The sequence below is a fragment of the Centruroides sculpturatus genome, unplaced genomic scaffold, assembly GCF_000671375.1.
Source record: "Centruroides sculpturatus isolate CEXI.00-Female unplaced genomic scaffold, Cexi_2.0 scaffold198, whole genome shotgun sequence".
NCBI classification, from domain to species: Eukaryota; Metazoa; Arthropoda; class Arachnida; order Scorpiones; family Buthidae; genus Centruroides; species Centruroides sculpturatus.
Window position 1 is genome coordinate 626941 of NW_019384454.1, and position 17240 is coordinate 644180.

Genomic DNA, 17240 nt, shown 5'->3' on the forward strand with positions numbered 1-17240 from the left:
TTTATATTTTAAAAATAATTAAATTCATTTAGCACTCAAAACTTGCGAATTTTGAAAAAAAAAACAAATTTGCTGATTAAATGCAGACAACCGTTTAACCGAAGTAAAACGGGTTTTCCCCTTGCTATGGATGTCTGCCTAGTTCAGTTCAGCCACATTCTGCTACAGTTCGCCTTTATTATCAGTTCGAAATGGGGTGGTTCCATAATACCCGCAGTGTTCCATAATACCACCTTCTCCTCTATAGTCTATATTACTCACATACATGAATAAATTATTATTACATTACTAAACTCTTATTAGAAATAATTTACATTAAAGTAAAGAAAACGCGATTATAAATTTAGTTGAATTTGATTTTAAAATATAAATATCTTAATATTAAATAAAAGATTGATGTTTTTATTGCTATCTTAAAACGTTGTAACGGGCCTTTTGGGACTGTTTCTTAATGGTATTAATTTTTGGATGCATTCAACTATTGATGCCGAAAGCAACAGTTATTAACGTTAATAAATCCGTCTTTTGTCAACGTAAACAACACAGCACTAGACAGATTGATTTGATGAAATCGGTGCAAAAGAAGAATGTAAAAGTTACCGAAATATATATTTTTGAAGTTTATTCACTACAAGAGATTAGTTTTCACCAAATTAAAAATAAATTTTTCAACAGTAAAATTTGATCTTTTTTCGTTTCAAATATTAAATACGTTTGGAAACTTTCGAATAGATTTTTTGATATATTTTTTTGAAATTATATATCTATATATTGATAATTTGCAAATTTTTGCATGTTTTTCTCTTGGTATTTTTCTCTTGCATTTTTTTTCTCTTGGTTGACTTTTATTAGAACTTTTTTACAATTTTTTTCTTAGTAACATTATAAGATTAAACGTAGAATACAATTTTTTCGCTATCAAATCGAATCAAATTTTTACATTGCAAGAATATTTCTGTTTTACATTATAGAACATAAAATATTGTATAAGCTGAATTTATTTCTTTCTTAATTTAATCATTTCCTCGGAATTTCTGATATAAACAAACGCATACGTTTTATTTATCATTTATAAATTTTATATCTTATTCGAAATGAAACTTTTTTCCAGTTTTATCGACACTTTAAAATATGTTCTTCTTAGGAAAGAAGTATATTTATTTAAAATATTTCTGTAATAGAAGATATTTATAATTTATTCATAAAAGGATAATAATAAATTTATAAAAATTAGAAATCTCTCCATTTTTTTCAGTTTTCACAAAAGAAAAGTTTATGAGATGCAATTCAATATTAATGAACGCATTGGATTAAATTAAATATCATTTCATAAAGTCAATACAAAGAAGAAATTGCATTTTTGTCATAATAAATGATGAAATTTCAGTGGTTTTAATGTCATTGATTAGATATTGATAAGAACAAAAAATAATATTATTATTTTTATTTAATAATTTAAAATGATTATAGTAAAAATATATTTCGAATTTTAGACTTTTTAGAGTTAAATGTATAAAAATTTTATTTAAAAAATTATGTAATTTATTTGTGAAATTAAATGTTCGTTAAAATTCATTATAATTAAAATTTAAAAATGTGTTTTTAATAGGAAGAATAAAATGCTTATTAGGCCTATATCTTGTAAGTTATTGGATTTTTTAAGAGCTTTTGATTAATGTTTTTAGGAAAACGTATGATTAATAAATTCGGTATTATTAATGGAAAATATATAAGTTCCTAAACATATAACAAAAAGTTATTAATAAAAAATTACCACATTCAAATATGAAGTAGCAATTGTTCTTTGAAATTTTATTTAATATTTTCTGTTTTATACTGTATAATTCTTTAAGAAAGTTTTCATCCTAACATAAAATCAATCATTTCAAAATGAAGAAAGAAGCAAAACGCAAAATATTCTAAAAACTTGTCCATTATTTGAGAAAATTAATATACGAAATGAATTTAACGATAAACGTAACATTACAATAATAAAAAAAATCAGATTCCATAATGCGTTGTTACCGCGTTAAGTCGAATGGCTGCTCGGTCTGATCACGATACTAACATAAAAATCATCTTCGAATCCAATTTCGATTCACCTGACTTTTATTGTTATTACAATAAATATACTACACAAATAATCGACTCGAAATCTTATCATTTTTGTCTCGCTTTTTTACTAGTTGCAGATACAAATCCATATCATGACTGTGCTTCCAACTGAAAATTTCAAATCAAATTCAAATTTTAGTTTTCGTCGATTTTTATCTGTTGAAAAGTTAACAAATTAATATATATGTATATATGTTGTAATGTGAAATACAGAAGTACAAATATTACAGTTATTGAATTCAAATTCTATAAAATTTAAAGGAAAACTTACTTATATTTTTTCTATGTTTCTGATAAAGATCTAATGATAGTCGAGAAACTTACGAATTGTAAAATCTCGAAGTAATGTGTATTTTTTAAATCATTCGAAATTATCTTAAGATAAATAAGATAATTTCAGTTACTGAACAGAGCGTAATATAATCAATCTATCGTAAACAGATATAGTAGAAACTCGATTATCCGAAGCGGTCTTCCAAAAATAAAAAATAGAACATGCAGCGTTGAACACAATACTGAGTATAATACACAGAGACCAAACTCTACGTAACTGGAAATTCCTTCGTCATCTGTCGATTGTTCGTCACAAAATTAACCATACATGTAACATTACGTTATATTTTGAGTAAATTAATTAATTAATTTACTCAAAACATACAGTAATACAGTAATTCATTACAATATTTATAGTAATATTTATAGTTAAACTTTAAATGTGGGTGTTCGATGTACCCAAAACACAAAAACAAACGAATTTCAAAATTATACCAAATTTCGTGCATCGAAAGAACCCAGGTCCCATCAAGTTCGGATAATCAAGTTTCCATTGTCAATATGTACTGTACTACTTTCAATATATTCTGTTTACATTTTGTAATAATAATCATTTACTTGTCAAGCTTTTTCGATATTAATTATTAATTTCACTAAATCGATTTTGTCTATTGTTTTTAATATCAATTATAAATGAGTTGATGCATTAAAGAATTATAGGCCTACTATATATTAATTGTAACAATATTATAAGCATTGATATCTAAAAGATGCTATTAAATATACAGTCAAACCTCCAATAACGATCATCTCTAAACAGCGGCCAGTTTTTTTTTTTTTTTTTTTAATATTGCTGTTAATGACCGTTGTTCGGAGGTTTGACTGTATTTGAATACTGTATTAAGTTACTATAATTTAAAAGCTAGCAAAGAGTTGCATAACTTTCAAAACAACAACATTTAGAACTGTGTGTGTGGCGTCACCTGTTATGATATTTTATTTTAAAAGTTTTTATGTTATTATTATTATTATTATTATAAAATGGCTAAAAGCTTAATTTTGAGGGTAAAGGCAAGTTTTATAAAAAAAAAATTGTAAATAATAATCACGAGTAAAGTCTTCATTAAGACCGATATGACACATGGTCCCTTCTACCTTTCCACTCTCTCGATCTTTAATCACCAAAATTTAATAGCATCAATTCCCTAATACACAAACCACTCTGCAAAATTTGGGAATTTCTTGACAAAAGGCATAGGAATTAAGTGTCAAAGAGGGTGAACAAAATTACTCCCTTGGCGCACACACACGCAAACGTACACATATATCAATAACAAACCCCCTTTTTTAATTTATCGACGTTTCAAGATGCCATGAGTCCAAAAGTGTAAAAATTTTTGCAGGTCATATTTTACCGATCGCCACACTTTTCCTCTGTTATATATGATAGCCGGAAAGGTAAAAATAATGCAATTACAAGAGAATAAAATACAGTATTTTTATTTAAATCTAGTTTTATTAAATACTTAGTTTAAATAAATAAATAAATAAAAATTTATCGACACAATAATTCTTAATGTAAAGCTAAATGACATAAAAATAAATTTTTTAGAAAATTACTAATGAACAAACTTTTTTTCTTTTCTTTATTTTCGACTTTTTAAATATGCAATTTGTAATTAATATAAACACTAAAATAGTGTGTTTGAAATTACGGGATGATCTCAAATTTATACAATAACCAGTTACAATTGACACCTTGTAGACAATTATTGCATTTAGAAAAATGTTTTATTCAATATCATACTTCTTTTTTACAATATGCATTTTGACAAATAAATAGTTTGGCCCTCTTCAGTTGAACTATAAAAATTTTAAATTACGTAAAGGTTACAATTTATAAATTATTATAAATTACTTGTGTAAAAATATCCCTTATATTTTATTTGCCGAAATGCATATTGTAAAAAAGAAGTATGTTATTGAATAAAACATTTTTCTAAATGCAATAATTGTTTACAAGACCTCAATTGTAAGTGGTTATTGTATAAATTTGAGATTGTATAAATGTTTACATTAATTATTAAAAAAACCACCTCTCTTTGTTTCACAATTATTATTATTATTATTGGTAACTAACACTTGTACAATTTGTGTTTAAGGATTTAAAGTTTTTATATTAGAATGAGCAATTATCTATTGTGATATCGTCACAATGCCAGGCTACAATTTTTTTTTAAATCGAATTTTAAATTTATTTAATTTAAACTATATGCTCTCCACCTCAATTTAGTAGTGATTTGCCCCTGTACATCATACTTTCCCTTTAACAATAGAGTAGTTCCTGTCATCTAACACCATTTACGGAAAATTTTTGAATTGTAATAACATGACTTCCTGTTTGCATTAGAGGTTCATTAATCGGGGCCTCCTGCCCCTAAGGTTTCTATATCTGGTTTCGACTTTCATCTATCTAAATCCGTTCTCGAGATTTTGAATGACAGACGGACAGACAGACAAACGACAGTGAGAATTTATGGGTCTACAATTTTTTTAAATTGTAGCCCAATCATTTATTTAAAATAACACAGCAACATTTAAACTAATAAAATATGTAAACATTGTAAAATTATTTTTGAGTTTTTTCATTACTTTTTCGATGTTATTCATTTTTTCTGTGAGTATTTCCAAGATAATATATAAAAATAAACTAAGTAATTCATTTATTTTGATAGAAAATTACCATAAAATAAACAAGTCACATCGTTCTGAACATATTCAGAATGTTAATAGTAATTTTGATATATGTTCAATTATTTACATTATTTAAGGTAAATTATTTTATTCACAGTAATAGTTTCTAATTAGTATTCTATTTTAGTCATGTTAATGATTCAATATTTGTTATTTTTACTATATGTAATACTTTAAACTAATTTGTATTCTGTTCATTACTTTTTCTTTCGCATCGAGTTGATTAACGTAATTTTTTAAAATTATTGCCTTAATTTTTAAATTATAGCCATAAGCTTTTAGGTAAAAAAATTTTAGTAAAGTTACTTTTATTTATTTTATTATTTTTTTCCGTCGTTTTAACATTTCGTAAGTAAACACGAAATGACTTTTTTAAATTATTCTTTAATAAACTTATATGTTGATACAGTTTTGTGGTGAATGATTAAAGGAATTTCTTTGTTTACTTTACTTTTACGAAATTCAACGACATTTTTGGTTTATTACTTATTCGGGTAACTTGATCAATTTAATCTTCTATCCACTTTCATCTGTTTTGAATGAAAACTAATATACATTCTTCGCGAATACTTCTTTATTATCACTTACAGTAAGCAGCTCGGCTTATCATTCTATGCAATATTTTCACATCATTTCCTAATCATGTTTTACAGTTTCGAAGATAGATATCTGGATTTATCTTTATGTATGATAATTTATGTATTTAAAGCCAGTTTGAACCGGATATAATTATATATTTTATAGTATCCATACTGAAAAGAATAAGTTGTAACAGGAATTTCAAAATATATTCCTGTGGACTAAATATAAATGTGTAGTAATTTTCCAAAGAATTAATTTAAAAAATTGTTAATAATATAGCCTATATTTAAATATTATTTATTTTATAGACGTGTATAATAGTTTCCAGATATTTTTTAAAGAAATAAATTCTCTGTAGTGCGTTATTATAAACTATTATCAATATAGAAGGGAATTGCAAAATAATACGTATACGTACTATACAGTACTGTACATTAATGTTCTATTATGAGAAAATAATTGTAATACGTAAAAGTTTATTTCAGCTGATTTCATCTTCAGTAATTGTAAGTAAATTTGAAAAATACACTATAATAAATAAGCAACTAGAAAATTTTATATCTTAATTTATATGTTCACTTAGCAAAGACGAAAATTAAGAACTAAAAAAAAAAATTCATTACATTCCGTAATTCGGATATCGGCTTTTAAATTTTTCACAACATTAGAGGAACATGCGTAAGAGGGATATCATTAGAAAAATATTTTTAAATTATTCGAAACAAGAAAGTGAGAACAAGAAAATCCGAAAGCATTATCTATGATGGTATCATAATGATGATAAATGCCGAAACAAATTAATTTAGACAGATTGAATTTCATTCGCTTAGATTTAAATAGTAGGTAGATTGGAATGTAGACACTTTCATGCAGGATAAATCAGGGTTAGATAGTGAATAAAAGTTCTGAAAGCTGACTGTAAAAATAAATTTAAAAAAAAAGCTGACTGAACTTTTGAACTGTTAAATCATATAAAAATTTAAAAAATAAAATAAAACCACAATAACGAACAAAGTATTACTATTTTCTGAAAAGCAGATTCGAAAAAACAAAATATAATTTTCTGCTAATTTACCATCTCACCCTTAGAGGTGTGGGTCATTTGGTGAACAGTATATTGACGAGCCCTGGTTTTTGACTGATTATTGGTTAGACTCATTATTCAAGCTTATAAAGTAGTATATGCAAGAAATCAAATTCGTTCGTTAATCTTAAGATTTTCAAGGCCATAGTAAACATAAACATGTGTAAAACATTCTACAAATCAGAAACAGAAACATTCGATTTATTCACCTATTTTTACAGCAATTACACGTAAATGGCATACACAGCAAGTATGACTTTCAACTAACACAATATCAATACGTGGCGCTATCTTTTAGTTTATGCAGCAATAAGATGTGTTCGCCATCTAACCCTTATTTACTCTATTGAGTCTATTATACTATAATTTGAGAAACTCTGAAAGCTGTCTAATCTAAAATATAAAAGTTGTGACTAAAATTATTCTAACATAAAAATAATGAATTAATAAGATATGTTTGGTGTAGAAATATATGACTTGAAAGAAAATTTAGAGAAGTTTAGTTCAGATAAAAAATAAAATAAACTAAAAATACAAACATTGGATATACTAATCATCTCAACAAAAGACACGATAACAATTGACAAAATTGTTTGATAGAAACGAAAAAGTGGAGGGTGTTCCGGATGGTTTGGAGAAAACCGCATAAAACAGAAAATATCCTTTTACTGTCGTTAATAGGATAGGTTGATCAAAATATTTTATTTAATTTGATTGATAAATTAATGGAATTTTATTAGAAATTCCAACACAATAACGTTCTCTGCCAAGCTTCTAAAATAATAATAATAGTATGACTAGCGACGGCAGATACAAGAGGAGGACAACAGAAATTCAACCCCTCCCATCGACCTAAAAAAATTAATTGTTTGTTCGAACTTGAAAACGTTATTTTTATAAACCGTTTACGATGGCAAATACAGTTTATCGGACCATCTGTAATCGTATTGTAAGTGTTAATAAAAGCTACTGTACAGTACTTATAATTATTCAAACATTTGTAATTTTGGGATCTGCTACTGATGACGAGTTACAGTCGATGCAACCAGAGTTGGCCGTTGGGTTGATTCACCTTAGTGTACTATAGGGAAGATTGATAAGACGATACGCCTTTTTTTAAATTTGTAATGAAACCCAAGGGAGTAATGTCTATTCATAAACAATTTTTTCACTCATTAAAGACGCAAAAATGAAATAACTCAATGGCTAATTAACTCTAGTTGCATCGACTATACATACGATATACATTTTGTTGGTCAATTTTCTTCATCAAAACTAGTTGAATAAATGTCTGAAAGAATTTTCTAAATTATTTTTAAAAAATTTAATCGCGTCTATTATTAACAACTTGAAACATATTACAATATTTACAATACATCTACAATTTTGTTATTATTTATTGATTTAAAATAAATTGAAATAATTTTTACTTGTTATATTGATTTTTTCTTAATAAATTATAATTTCCTGTATTTATTTCGATAAACTTTTGTATTAATGGAATAAGAGCGTAATTTTTATAATTTTATAAGTTGTTCTTATAGAAAATGATAATTAATTATCCTCATAAATTATTGCCAATTTATTTGGTGAAATACAATCGGATATAATTATAACTCTGAAGTAGCAAAATAAGATTGTTGGGGAACAGATTCATTTTTAATTTCCTGTTTCGATTATAATAGAATTACATCGTCACATTCCTTTGATTAAATTTTTAATGAAAATTAAATTTTTATCATCAAATAAAAATCAAATGGATAAGAACTAATGATTTTACCTTAAAAAAACCTCTTAGATTTTTTACTAAAAAATTCTAATAGCTAAAAACTCTTATTTCATAGTTTAATTAAACAAACCTGTGTACAATATTAATATTAAATGTTTTAAATGAAAATGTATATTGTCTCACTCGACTTGGTTTTAATTAAAATTATTTTATTTNTTCGATACTTTTTTTTATTTTTTAAAGCAAAGTCTTATATCAATCTTCCCTTTTAAATCAACCATTTGCTTTATTAAATGAAAAATTTCAGTTATAAGGCTTTTAGCAGTTTCAATAAATCATGCCACGATAAAATCACGTGATACTGTGAATATTTCATGAAATTTCAAGATCAATAAAACCGAGAAATGCATCTACCGAGGGAAGTTGTTCTAAATCTTTAAAATTTGCAAGTAATAAAATTATAAATAGGAAACATCCGATATTGGCTATCAAGAACATCATCTTTGAATTTAAATTTTAGATGAAAGAAATAATATTCTTTAGAATTTCTTTACACTGATATCATTCGGAAGAATTTTATTGATTGATAAACGTTGATTAAATAATCTTAGTCCTTATAAACTGGCAATTCGTGAGCATTTTCTTTCGGCTATTTCGTGACTTCTATCCATTAATATACTTATAAGATGTTTAACTTATATCATTTGTAAGTATAAGAACACGCCCGGTTGAAAAGGAAAGAATTCTGACTTAGAAACATTCATTTATATATAAATTCTCATTTTGAAAGAATATTATTTTATATTTACAGTCTTAAGAGCTCGTAAATTATAATATAAAACACATTTGTTTAATAAAATCTTTATTGAAAATAAAGCTCGGAAAAATTTTATTAATCCGAATAAAAATTATAAAGAAATATAAGCTTTTTAACTGTTAATTACACTCTGAATTCGAATAAAACATATTTAGTATTAATACAATAATATTCGATATATCAGAATGATTCTAATGAATTCTATAATAATTCTTTCCTTGGAAATTCCACTCAATTCCCTGTTGATCCTTATTAGATTGCATTAAATCGAGATTCAGAAAGACGCATGATTTTGGAACGTAATTAGAAATTTCTTTTTGGCTTGATTAAGGAGAATGTATTAGAGGAAAGCATCCTAAGGGGAAAAGATTTAGAATGAAATTAGTTCTATTTAGTAACACCTCGATATTTCCTTCCTAAGATAAGTTATTAATAAGACTTAACAAACAAAAGTCGTATTAATTGTTCATAAACTACAAATAACCACAACCTTATAATAAGCTACAGAAATTCGTTATTTAAAATCAGTTGGTTTCTATACTTAAGACTATAAGCTATCAGAATATCTCTTTCTGTGTCATCTACGGTTTGTTTGCAGATTCTGTACTTTATACTTGGCGATGGATTAACTACCTCTCGGGCCTTTAGGCCGAGCTTTAGAAAGTTCCTCGTTTCACCTTTTGTTAAATAGAACGAAGTGACACTAAGCTACATTAAATAAGTTAAATAACACATCGTTGTATCAAAGTATCAATTAGACCATTTGTTTTCTTGATTTCTTTTTACTCGCGGTTTCCTTCCTTCCTAGGCTTATTTAGGCCCTAAGCTTACTTAGCCTAATGATTAATCCGTCACTATGTATAACTGTTTATACTGTATATTATTTTCAGAATAAGCATTATAAATTTATTTTATTTCATATATTGAAACAAAAAATAGAAAAAAATAACAGATCTATACTCTAATTGAAAATGTTATTACTTAAAAGTATGAAATTTAATTCACGAATATACAGAAATTTTTATATTTTAAAGAGAAAAATTATGGGATTTCTATGTGTATTTGTCTATTTATCGAATAAATATATACCCTTAACCAATTCTTTTCAATAAAAACCTAATTCTTATTCTAATATTCTAATATTAAAAATATTAAAAAAAACATATTAACAGTCATCAAGATACATAAATATAATATGACTATTCACAAAATAATAGAGACGTTAAATCAAATTAAAAGTATTTTCATATTTCAATATACAAAACTTTTAAAAGAAGTTTTGTATATTGAAGTAGACGAGTGCCTCCAGATAAAGGTTGACTTGACCGTGAGACTCGAGATGTGAAAACGGACGTAATTTATTTTAGTGTTTATTCTATTTTTTGGATTTGAAATATATTTATATTTATAGTATTTTAATCAATAATACGATTATATGGAAATTAGTTATACTGCACTTAATTTTTAGCATTTAAAAAAACTAATTAACAGATTTTACGGTCTTGTAGAAAATTGTAAGTTGAATATTCTGAAGACCGAAATTTTCATATTGAATAATATCAAAATCCGTACATTTTACAATATTCCAAATTGATATTTGATTAAAAGCAATTATAGTTTTGACAAATCTCCGATACGTTGGAAGAATGCATTTATCTTGGCTCTAGACATTTTGCCACCCTAAGCAAACAAAATTGTTTGTCGCTCCTCCCATATTTAAACTCAGATTGACTCAGAAAAATACAATTTCTTTATTTATTTTAAATACAAAACATATGATTTAAAATTTGAATTAAATTTTCTTCATTTTTTTTTATAGAGTTGTTTTTGCGATTTTTCAAAATGTGCAGCTCCAAGCATGCGCTTGCTTTGTTGATGCCTAGAATCAACCCTATCTATGCACAGTTCAAAGAACAACTTATTTTTTAATAGTAAAATCAATAAAATTGAAAATTTTTAAATCTATACTACTTATATGTATATCATTGCACTCGTAATGATTTAATATGTAAGATATATACAGTATTACAAGTTATTCGGTATAGATAACATAGAAGTTAAACCTGCGAATGGCGAGAATTGAACTTCGGATGTTCATCTTGACTTGCATTGTTACAATAGAGTATAAAACATACAAACTGGAAAGATGGATCACGTCTCAAGTTTTAACTTATTTAGGTAAAGAGGAAAATGACGTGTCTAGTCTATGTTATATTAGTGTCTTTAAAGCGTAGACTTTCTATTATAGTTGATAAGTTTATTATTTCAATGATTAATCCAATTTCTCAACCAATAATATTAAAGCCAGTAACAAAATAATTTTAACTTTGAACAGTTTAAATATTTATTAAGTGTATAATCATTTAAAATTTATTTTCAATAAACTTTACCTTTTATCATACTTTTCTAGTTTCAGAAATTTCAATTATTAGAAATATTTGAGACGAAGATTTCCACTTTAAACAAAAATATTATTTCATTATAATGACGGTTTTATAATATTATTAATTATTATCATTTATCCNCCGCATGCCGAAGTTGCCCCGGTCTCCCCTAATTAAGATAAAATATAAAATATTTTTTCCTTTCTTAAATAAACTTAGATCCGCATACATTATTATATTTGATACAAACTTGAAAGCAACAAGTAATTTTTTTACTAAAATTATTCTTTTGGGGATGCTATTGCAATATATTTCCTTAACCCTATTGGCTACACCAACGAAACGAACAATTTTAATCTTGTAAGATTTATTTTTACTATTTACCTATTAAAGAAATTTATTTTTTGTATCATAAAATATCACAAAATACAAACTTTATATACTTATTCAAATTCTTTGTCGTACATTTGTTTTTGATTTCAAACTAAATTTAAATGAAAATTTTTTATTCGTCCATTTGTTTCATAGATTAAACAATATGACTCTATAAAAAAATAGTAGGACCTACATAATTTGTGTCGAATATTTTACGTAACCTAAAGCTTTCAGATTGTCAAAATTAATTTCATACTTTTATATAAAAAAAAATAATTTACATGAAATAATATTTTCCTTATAAAACAAACATTCTGTTGAAGTCTACGTAAATTAATGAAATGTTCTTTTTATATAACGTGTTTCTACATTTCCGTTTTAATCCGTATTCTGCTCTTAAATTATCTATAAAAATAGTTCATATACAGCATGCTGTTTTTAAAGAATGAAAAATATTGTTATTTCCTCCAGAATAAAATGTAAATCCGTCGATTTAAGGAGATAACATATTCTCTCTTTAAAACTACAAACCTTACAAATTAATTAATAGTTTTTTAATTATTGGGCTGCAATTTGGAAAAAAATATAGACCTATAATTCCTATTGTCGTCCGTCTGTCTATCTGTCTGTCCTTAATCTCGAGAACGGAGTTAGATAGATGAAAGCCGCAACCATATATGGAAAGATTACATATCAGAAGGCCCTAATTAATTATATACGAACTTCCAATGCAAACTGGAAGTCATGTTATTTCAATACAAACATTTACCTCCGAAAGGAGTTAGATAGATGACCGATACGACTCTATTGCTAGCAAGAAAGTATGATGTACAGAGGCGAGCCAATACTAATTTGAGGTAGAGAACATATATTTTAAATTAAATACATTTAAAATTCGATTAAAAATTGCAACCCGGCATTGTGGCGATGTCACGATAAATAATCGCTCGTATTAAGTACAATACTTTCGGAAGAAACACGATCATTGATCTTTTTCAGTTAATCCCGGTACACATAAAATTAAACAAGAAATAGGCATAGGTCGAGGTTTATAATTGTCATTGTGGCTTAATTACTTTTAGGTGAAAAATAGAGTTTTCTCTTTGATTAGCATTTTAAAGCCGTAAACCTTATTGTCAAAATCATTTTGTCAACACCGAAGTATTGTTTTACTAGCCTATAAGCCGCTATAAATTCCTTTGTTGTAGATGAATTATTGTTTTTATCGGAGTGAAAATCTCTTACAAGTAAAAAAAATATGTATATGTAAATACAGTATTTAGATTTTGTAGACTATAATTATCAAAGTTTGAATATCATAGTTTACAATAAAGAAACGTCTTGGATAACAGAGACAGTGTTTCTTACTGCGATTGCGTGGTTGTCGGTATATTTATGCATGGCCTTCATCTGTCTCGAACGGAAGAGGCTAAGAAAACAGGCATCGTAGACGTCTTTCGTTTCCGTCGTTTACACGCCATATTTCTTCCGTTATTTGAGAAGCCGTTTTATATCAATGAATAAACTTTCATTTCTTGCCAGCAGATGGCGACACTAATTGGGATGCTACGCAATTATTAGACTATATGTTGGAATTCTAACGGTTTATTGGCTAATCCGTACTTCTGGTTTCTATTAAAGTGTATTGCCATTAAGGCGAAATAATTTCTCTCTCGAAATCGTATCTAAACGAGGTTAAAGTATAAAAGGAATGCTTCTATTCTATTCTTTCCTCGATCGGTTAAATCTGCTTTCAAAAAATCGTCTTCTCCAATTTCTTTCTAATCTGCTCGATCGTTCTTTTCACATTTAATATACTTCGAGATGCCATAAAGATTGGAAATTTCTTTCAGTCTTACAAAGTTTTACGCAATATTCTTTGCGTACATTGTTTACATATCTAATAAACTGCCTCATTTTTTCGACGTAGATCACGATTCGGAAGAAATTTCGGAGCCTGTTATACGTAGAAAACCCGCGGGAATCGATGCCCTCTGCAAGACAACGAAATTCAACCGGAAAGAACTGAAATTTATGTATCAGGGATTCAAGCAGGTGTGTTCGATCACATAAAATTAAGTTGTTTCTACATTTATTCTTCTTAATCTTGGTTTTTCCATCTTTAAAGGCTTGTCCGACCGGCATCGTTAACGAAAGCACTCTGAAGGATATTTACGCTCAGTTCTTTCCTCAAGGAGGTAAGGGAATCCTCAAGGAAGGCTCCTTTTCGTTGCTTCCTAAGGTCCGACTTCCCGCTCCTTCTCTTTCCAGACGCAAGTCAGTACGCCCATTACGTCTTCAAGGCTTTCGATCAAGACCGAAACGGAACGATAACATTTCAGGTGAGCGACCTTTCGACTTGCATTTAATAACGGTAATTAGTGCGGACGTTTAAAACACGCGAACTTTCTATAACATTATTATACTACCAGATCTGGTTTCTTCCTAGGATTTTGTCGTCGGACTTTCGACCCTTTTGCGTGGTACGACCGTCGAGAAACTTCAGTGGGTATTCCATTTATACGACTTGGACGGAGACGGCATTATCACTAAAGAAGAAATGGCTCACATCATCGAATCCATACATAATCTGATGGGCGAATATGCCGCACCGTCCATCGACGGTGAATCTACTCGAAGCCACGCCGAACGGGTATTTCAGGTTTGTGATTTTTAAAAAATGTAACTTGGATAATTACATTTATAATCGTTTAGTTAATTAATACAAAATTTGTATGCAAAACTAATTTCTTGGAAATTTCAGAAGTTAGATTTAAACAAAGACGGCGTGGTCACTCGAGATATGTTTGTGGAGACTTGTTTAAAGGTACAACTGATAACGGGATAATATTATTTGACTTATAAGTTACTTTTTAATCTGTTTTTAAAATATTTCTACGCAGGATGATAACATTTTGAAATCTCTCCAGTTACTGGACACCGTGCTGTGAACGGAAGTTGCGAAGATAAAAGAAACTGTTTCTATCCACGATGTCGACTAGCCACTCTCCCGTACGATCCAATTTGTGGCTCTGCGTACCTGTTACTATCTCCGTCTAAATTCCTTTTTGGTGTGCGTTGCGTCAGACGGTCCACGTGCGCTCACTCGTTCCTCTTCTTCTATTAATTCTGGACCGAGACACTCCAACGAATGGATAACTGTGATGTCCCTTTACGGTCTTAAAATCTACCATCCGATCGGAAAAATAAAGAATTATTTATGTTTTGACGAGGTTTTGATTTTAATGGGAAGAGTTCTTTTTATACGAGTTTATCTTAAACAAATATCGTAAAAGTCGCTATATTTTTACAATTAATCAAAATTTTATCTTTCGGATATTTTTGTATATTTTATAGAAGAAAAATATGCTTCTAAAATGTTTTTCTTTTAAGACAAATTTACACTTTATTTAGTAAATCGTAAAAACCGTCGTGTAAATAACGCAAAATTAAGTTCTTTTGTTCGAATTTTTAAAGTATAAAACGATAATCAAAATAAGGCATTCTCTCTACATTCGTAAACAGTTAGTTCTTCAGTTTAATTAATATTAATTTGTAAAATGATAATTCGTAAATGATAAACATTTGCAAATGCATCTCGGAAATAGAAGTTATATCGGTTTTCGGTTTGTCCAGTATTAGATAAAGGAAGACAAACAGATTATTAATAAAATAAAACTTTTATAAATAATTAATTTGGTAATAATTCATACTAAAAAAAACTATAGGCTTATCTGGAGATTTTTTAGAGCTTGAGTCCACAGTATAAATTACTTTAACCAAACGTAGTTTTCGGCACTTTTTTTTATTTATTTAAGCTTTCTTCTTATCGAATGCCATCAAAAACTGCTTATAAAAGTTTTAAAAGTTTTTGTTTTATATTAATTTACGCGCTCGTTAATTTTTTTGTTATACTAAAATGGTGACGCAAACATTAATATAATAAGTAAATTATAACTAGTAAAAATTAATGAATATGAGAGCGTATGTATATGTTAATATCGTAGCTATCTGCCGTAGTTAAATATTTGTTATTATTGTGTATTTTTATAAAGTATAAAGTATAAAAGCTTCCTTTAAAAAAAAATATATATATATATACAGCAGANTATATAGGCCTATATATGGATATATTTACACGCATATATTTTTGTTTAATGACTTACTGTTGAATCTAAAAGTTTATCAAATGAATTATGTCAGACTGTTAACTTGACTAATAACAATTAGTCTTAATTCATTTTTTGTTGTTATAATAAATTCGTTTCAAAAATAATTTTATGCTTTTAAAATTGTTTCCACTTCAGATAATTTTTCTACGTGATTACGAATCTATAATTTGGTAAGCCTCAAATGCTGTCCAGCATCGTTGGAGAGAACGGCCGAGAGTACAAACTTGGTCCAGGTATCAGATTAAAACTCTTGCCCAGTAACGGTGCCCCCGAAGAGAGATTTGAGAAATGTGCAGTGGTTCAGGCGTGGCAGAGAGTCAAACTTACTATGTTAAGTCTACGGGGACAAACATGTCGGGCACTCGCGTTTCATCTAGCGATTAATTAATTATTTATTTATATTTAACCGTTAGAACAACCCATTGCTCTATCTCATGTTCTGAATTCCTGTTTTTTTTTAATTAAAAGACTTTTTGCATTAGGCCTATTTTTATAACATTAATAAATTTAAATACTTACGCTATATATTTAAATAATAGAATATATTAAGAATCATTTTATTTTTGAACTAAACTATTTTAATTTATTTAGAATTTGCGTATTTATTAGTAAAATAAATGCATGAGCTCATTGATTGTATTTTAATTGAATAAAACCATGGATTTCGACTGGTTTCTGCTAGTAATAAAAATTAATTTAGAATTTCATCACATCATTCGTATTATGTATATAATATAATAATACTATTATTCTTTCGTGACAGAGAAAGGATAAAATTATGAACGATTATGAACAAGTATTAAGTACCAGATCCATATTCTACTAACTTGTAAGTCTAATTAGTCAGAGTTGATATTTAATATCGACACCAACTAATTAGTCGAATGCATACGTGGATATTTTACAACGAATAAATTATTTATTAAACCAATAAATCGAACAAATGATTTATTTG

At 27.4% G+C, this 17240-nt stretch overlaps 1 protein-coding gene across 2 annotated transcripts in view; it reads left to right on the forward strand.

Annotated features, from left to right (window-relative positions):
* Positions 1 to 15342, forward strand: part of LOC111620635 (Kv channel-interacting protein 1-like) — a 39301-nt gene extending 23959 nt beyond the window's left edge. Inside the window, exons 2-7 of one of the 2 annotated variants that reach the window (XM_023362609.1) lie at positions 14044 to 14168; positions 14242 to 14311; positions 14385 to 14455; positions 14563 to 14775; positions 14878 to 14940; positions 15044 to 15342. In XM_023362609.1, the coding sequence (XP_023218377.1) occupies positions 14044 to 14168; positions 14242 to 14311; positions 14385 to 14455; positions 14563 to 14775; positions 14878 to 14940; positions 15044 to 15064 (563 nt within the window). In that variant the 3' untranslated portion in view covers positions 15065 to 15342. Of the gene's footprint in view, positions 1 to 14043; positions 14169 to 14241; positions 14312 to 14384; positions 14456 to 14562; positions 14776 to 14877; positions 14941 to 15016 lie in introns of both variants that reach the window. The other variant, XM_023362608.1, reaches the window with a different exon arrangement.
* The last annotated feature ends 1898 nt before the right edge of the window (positions 15343 to 17240 follow it).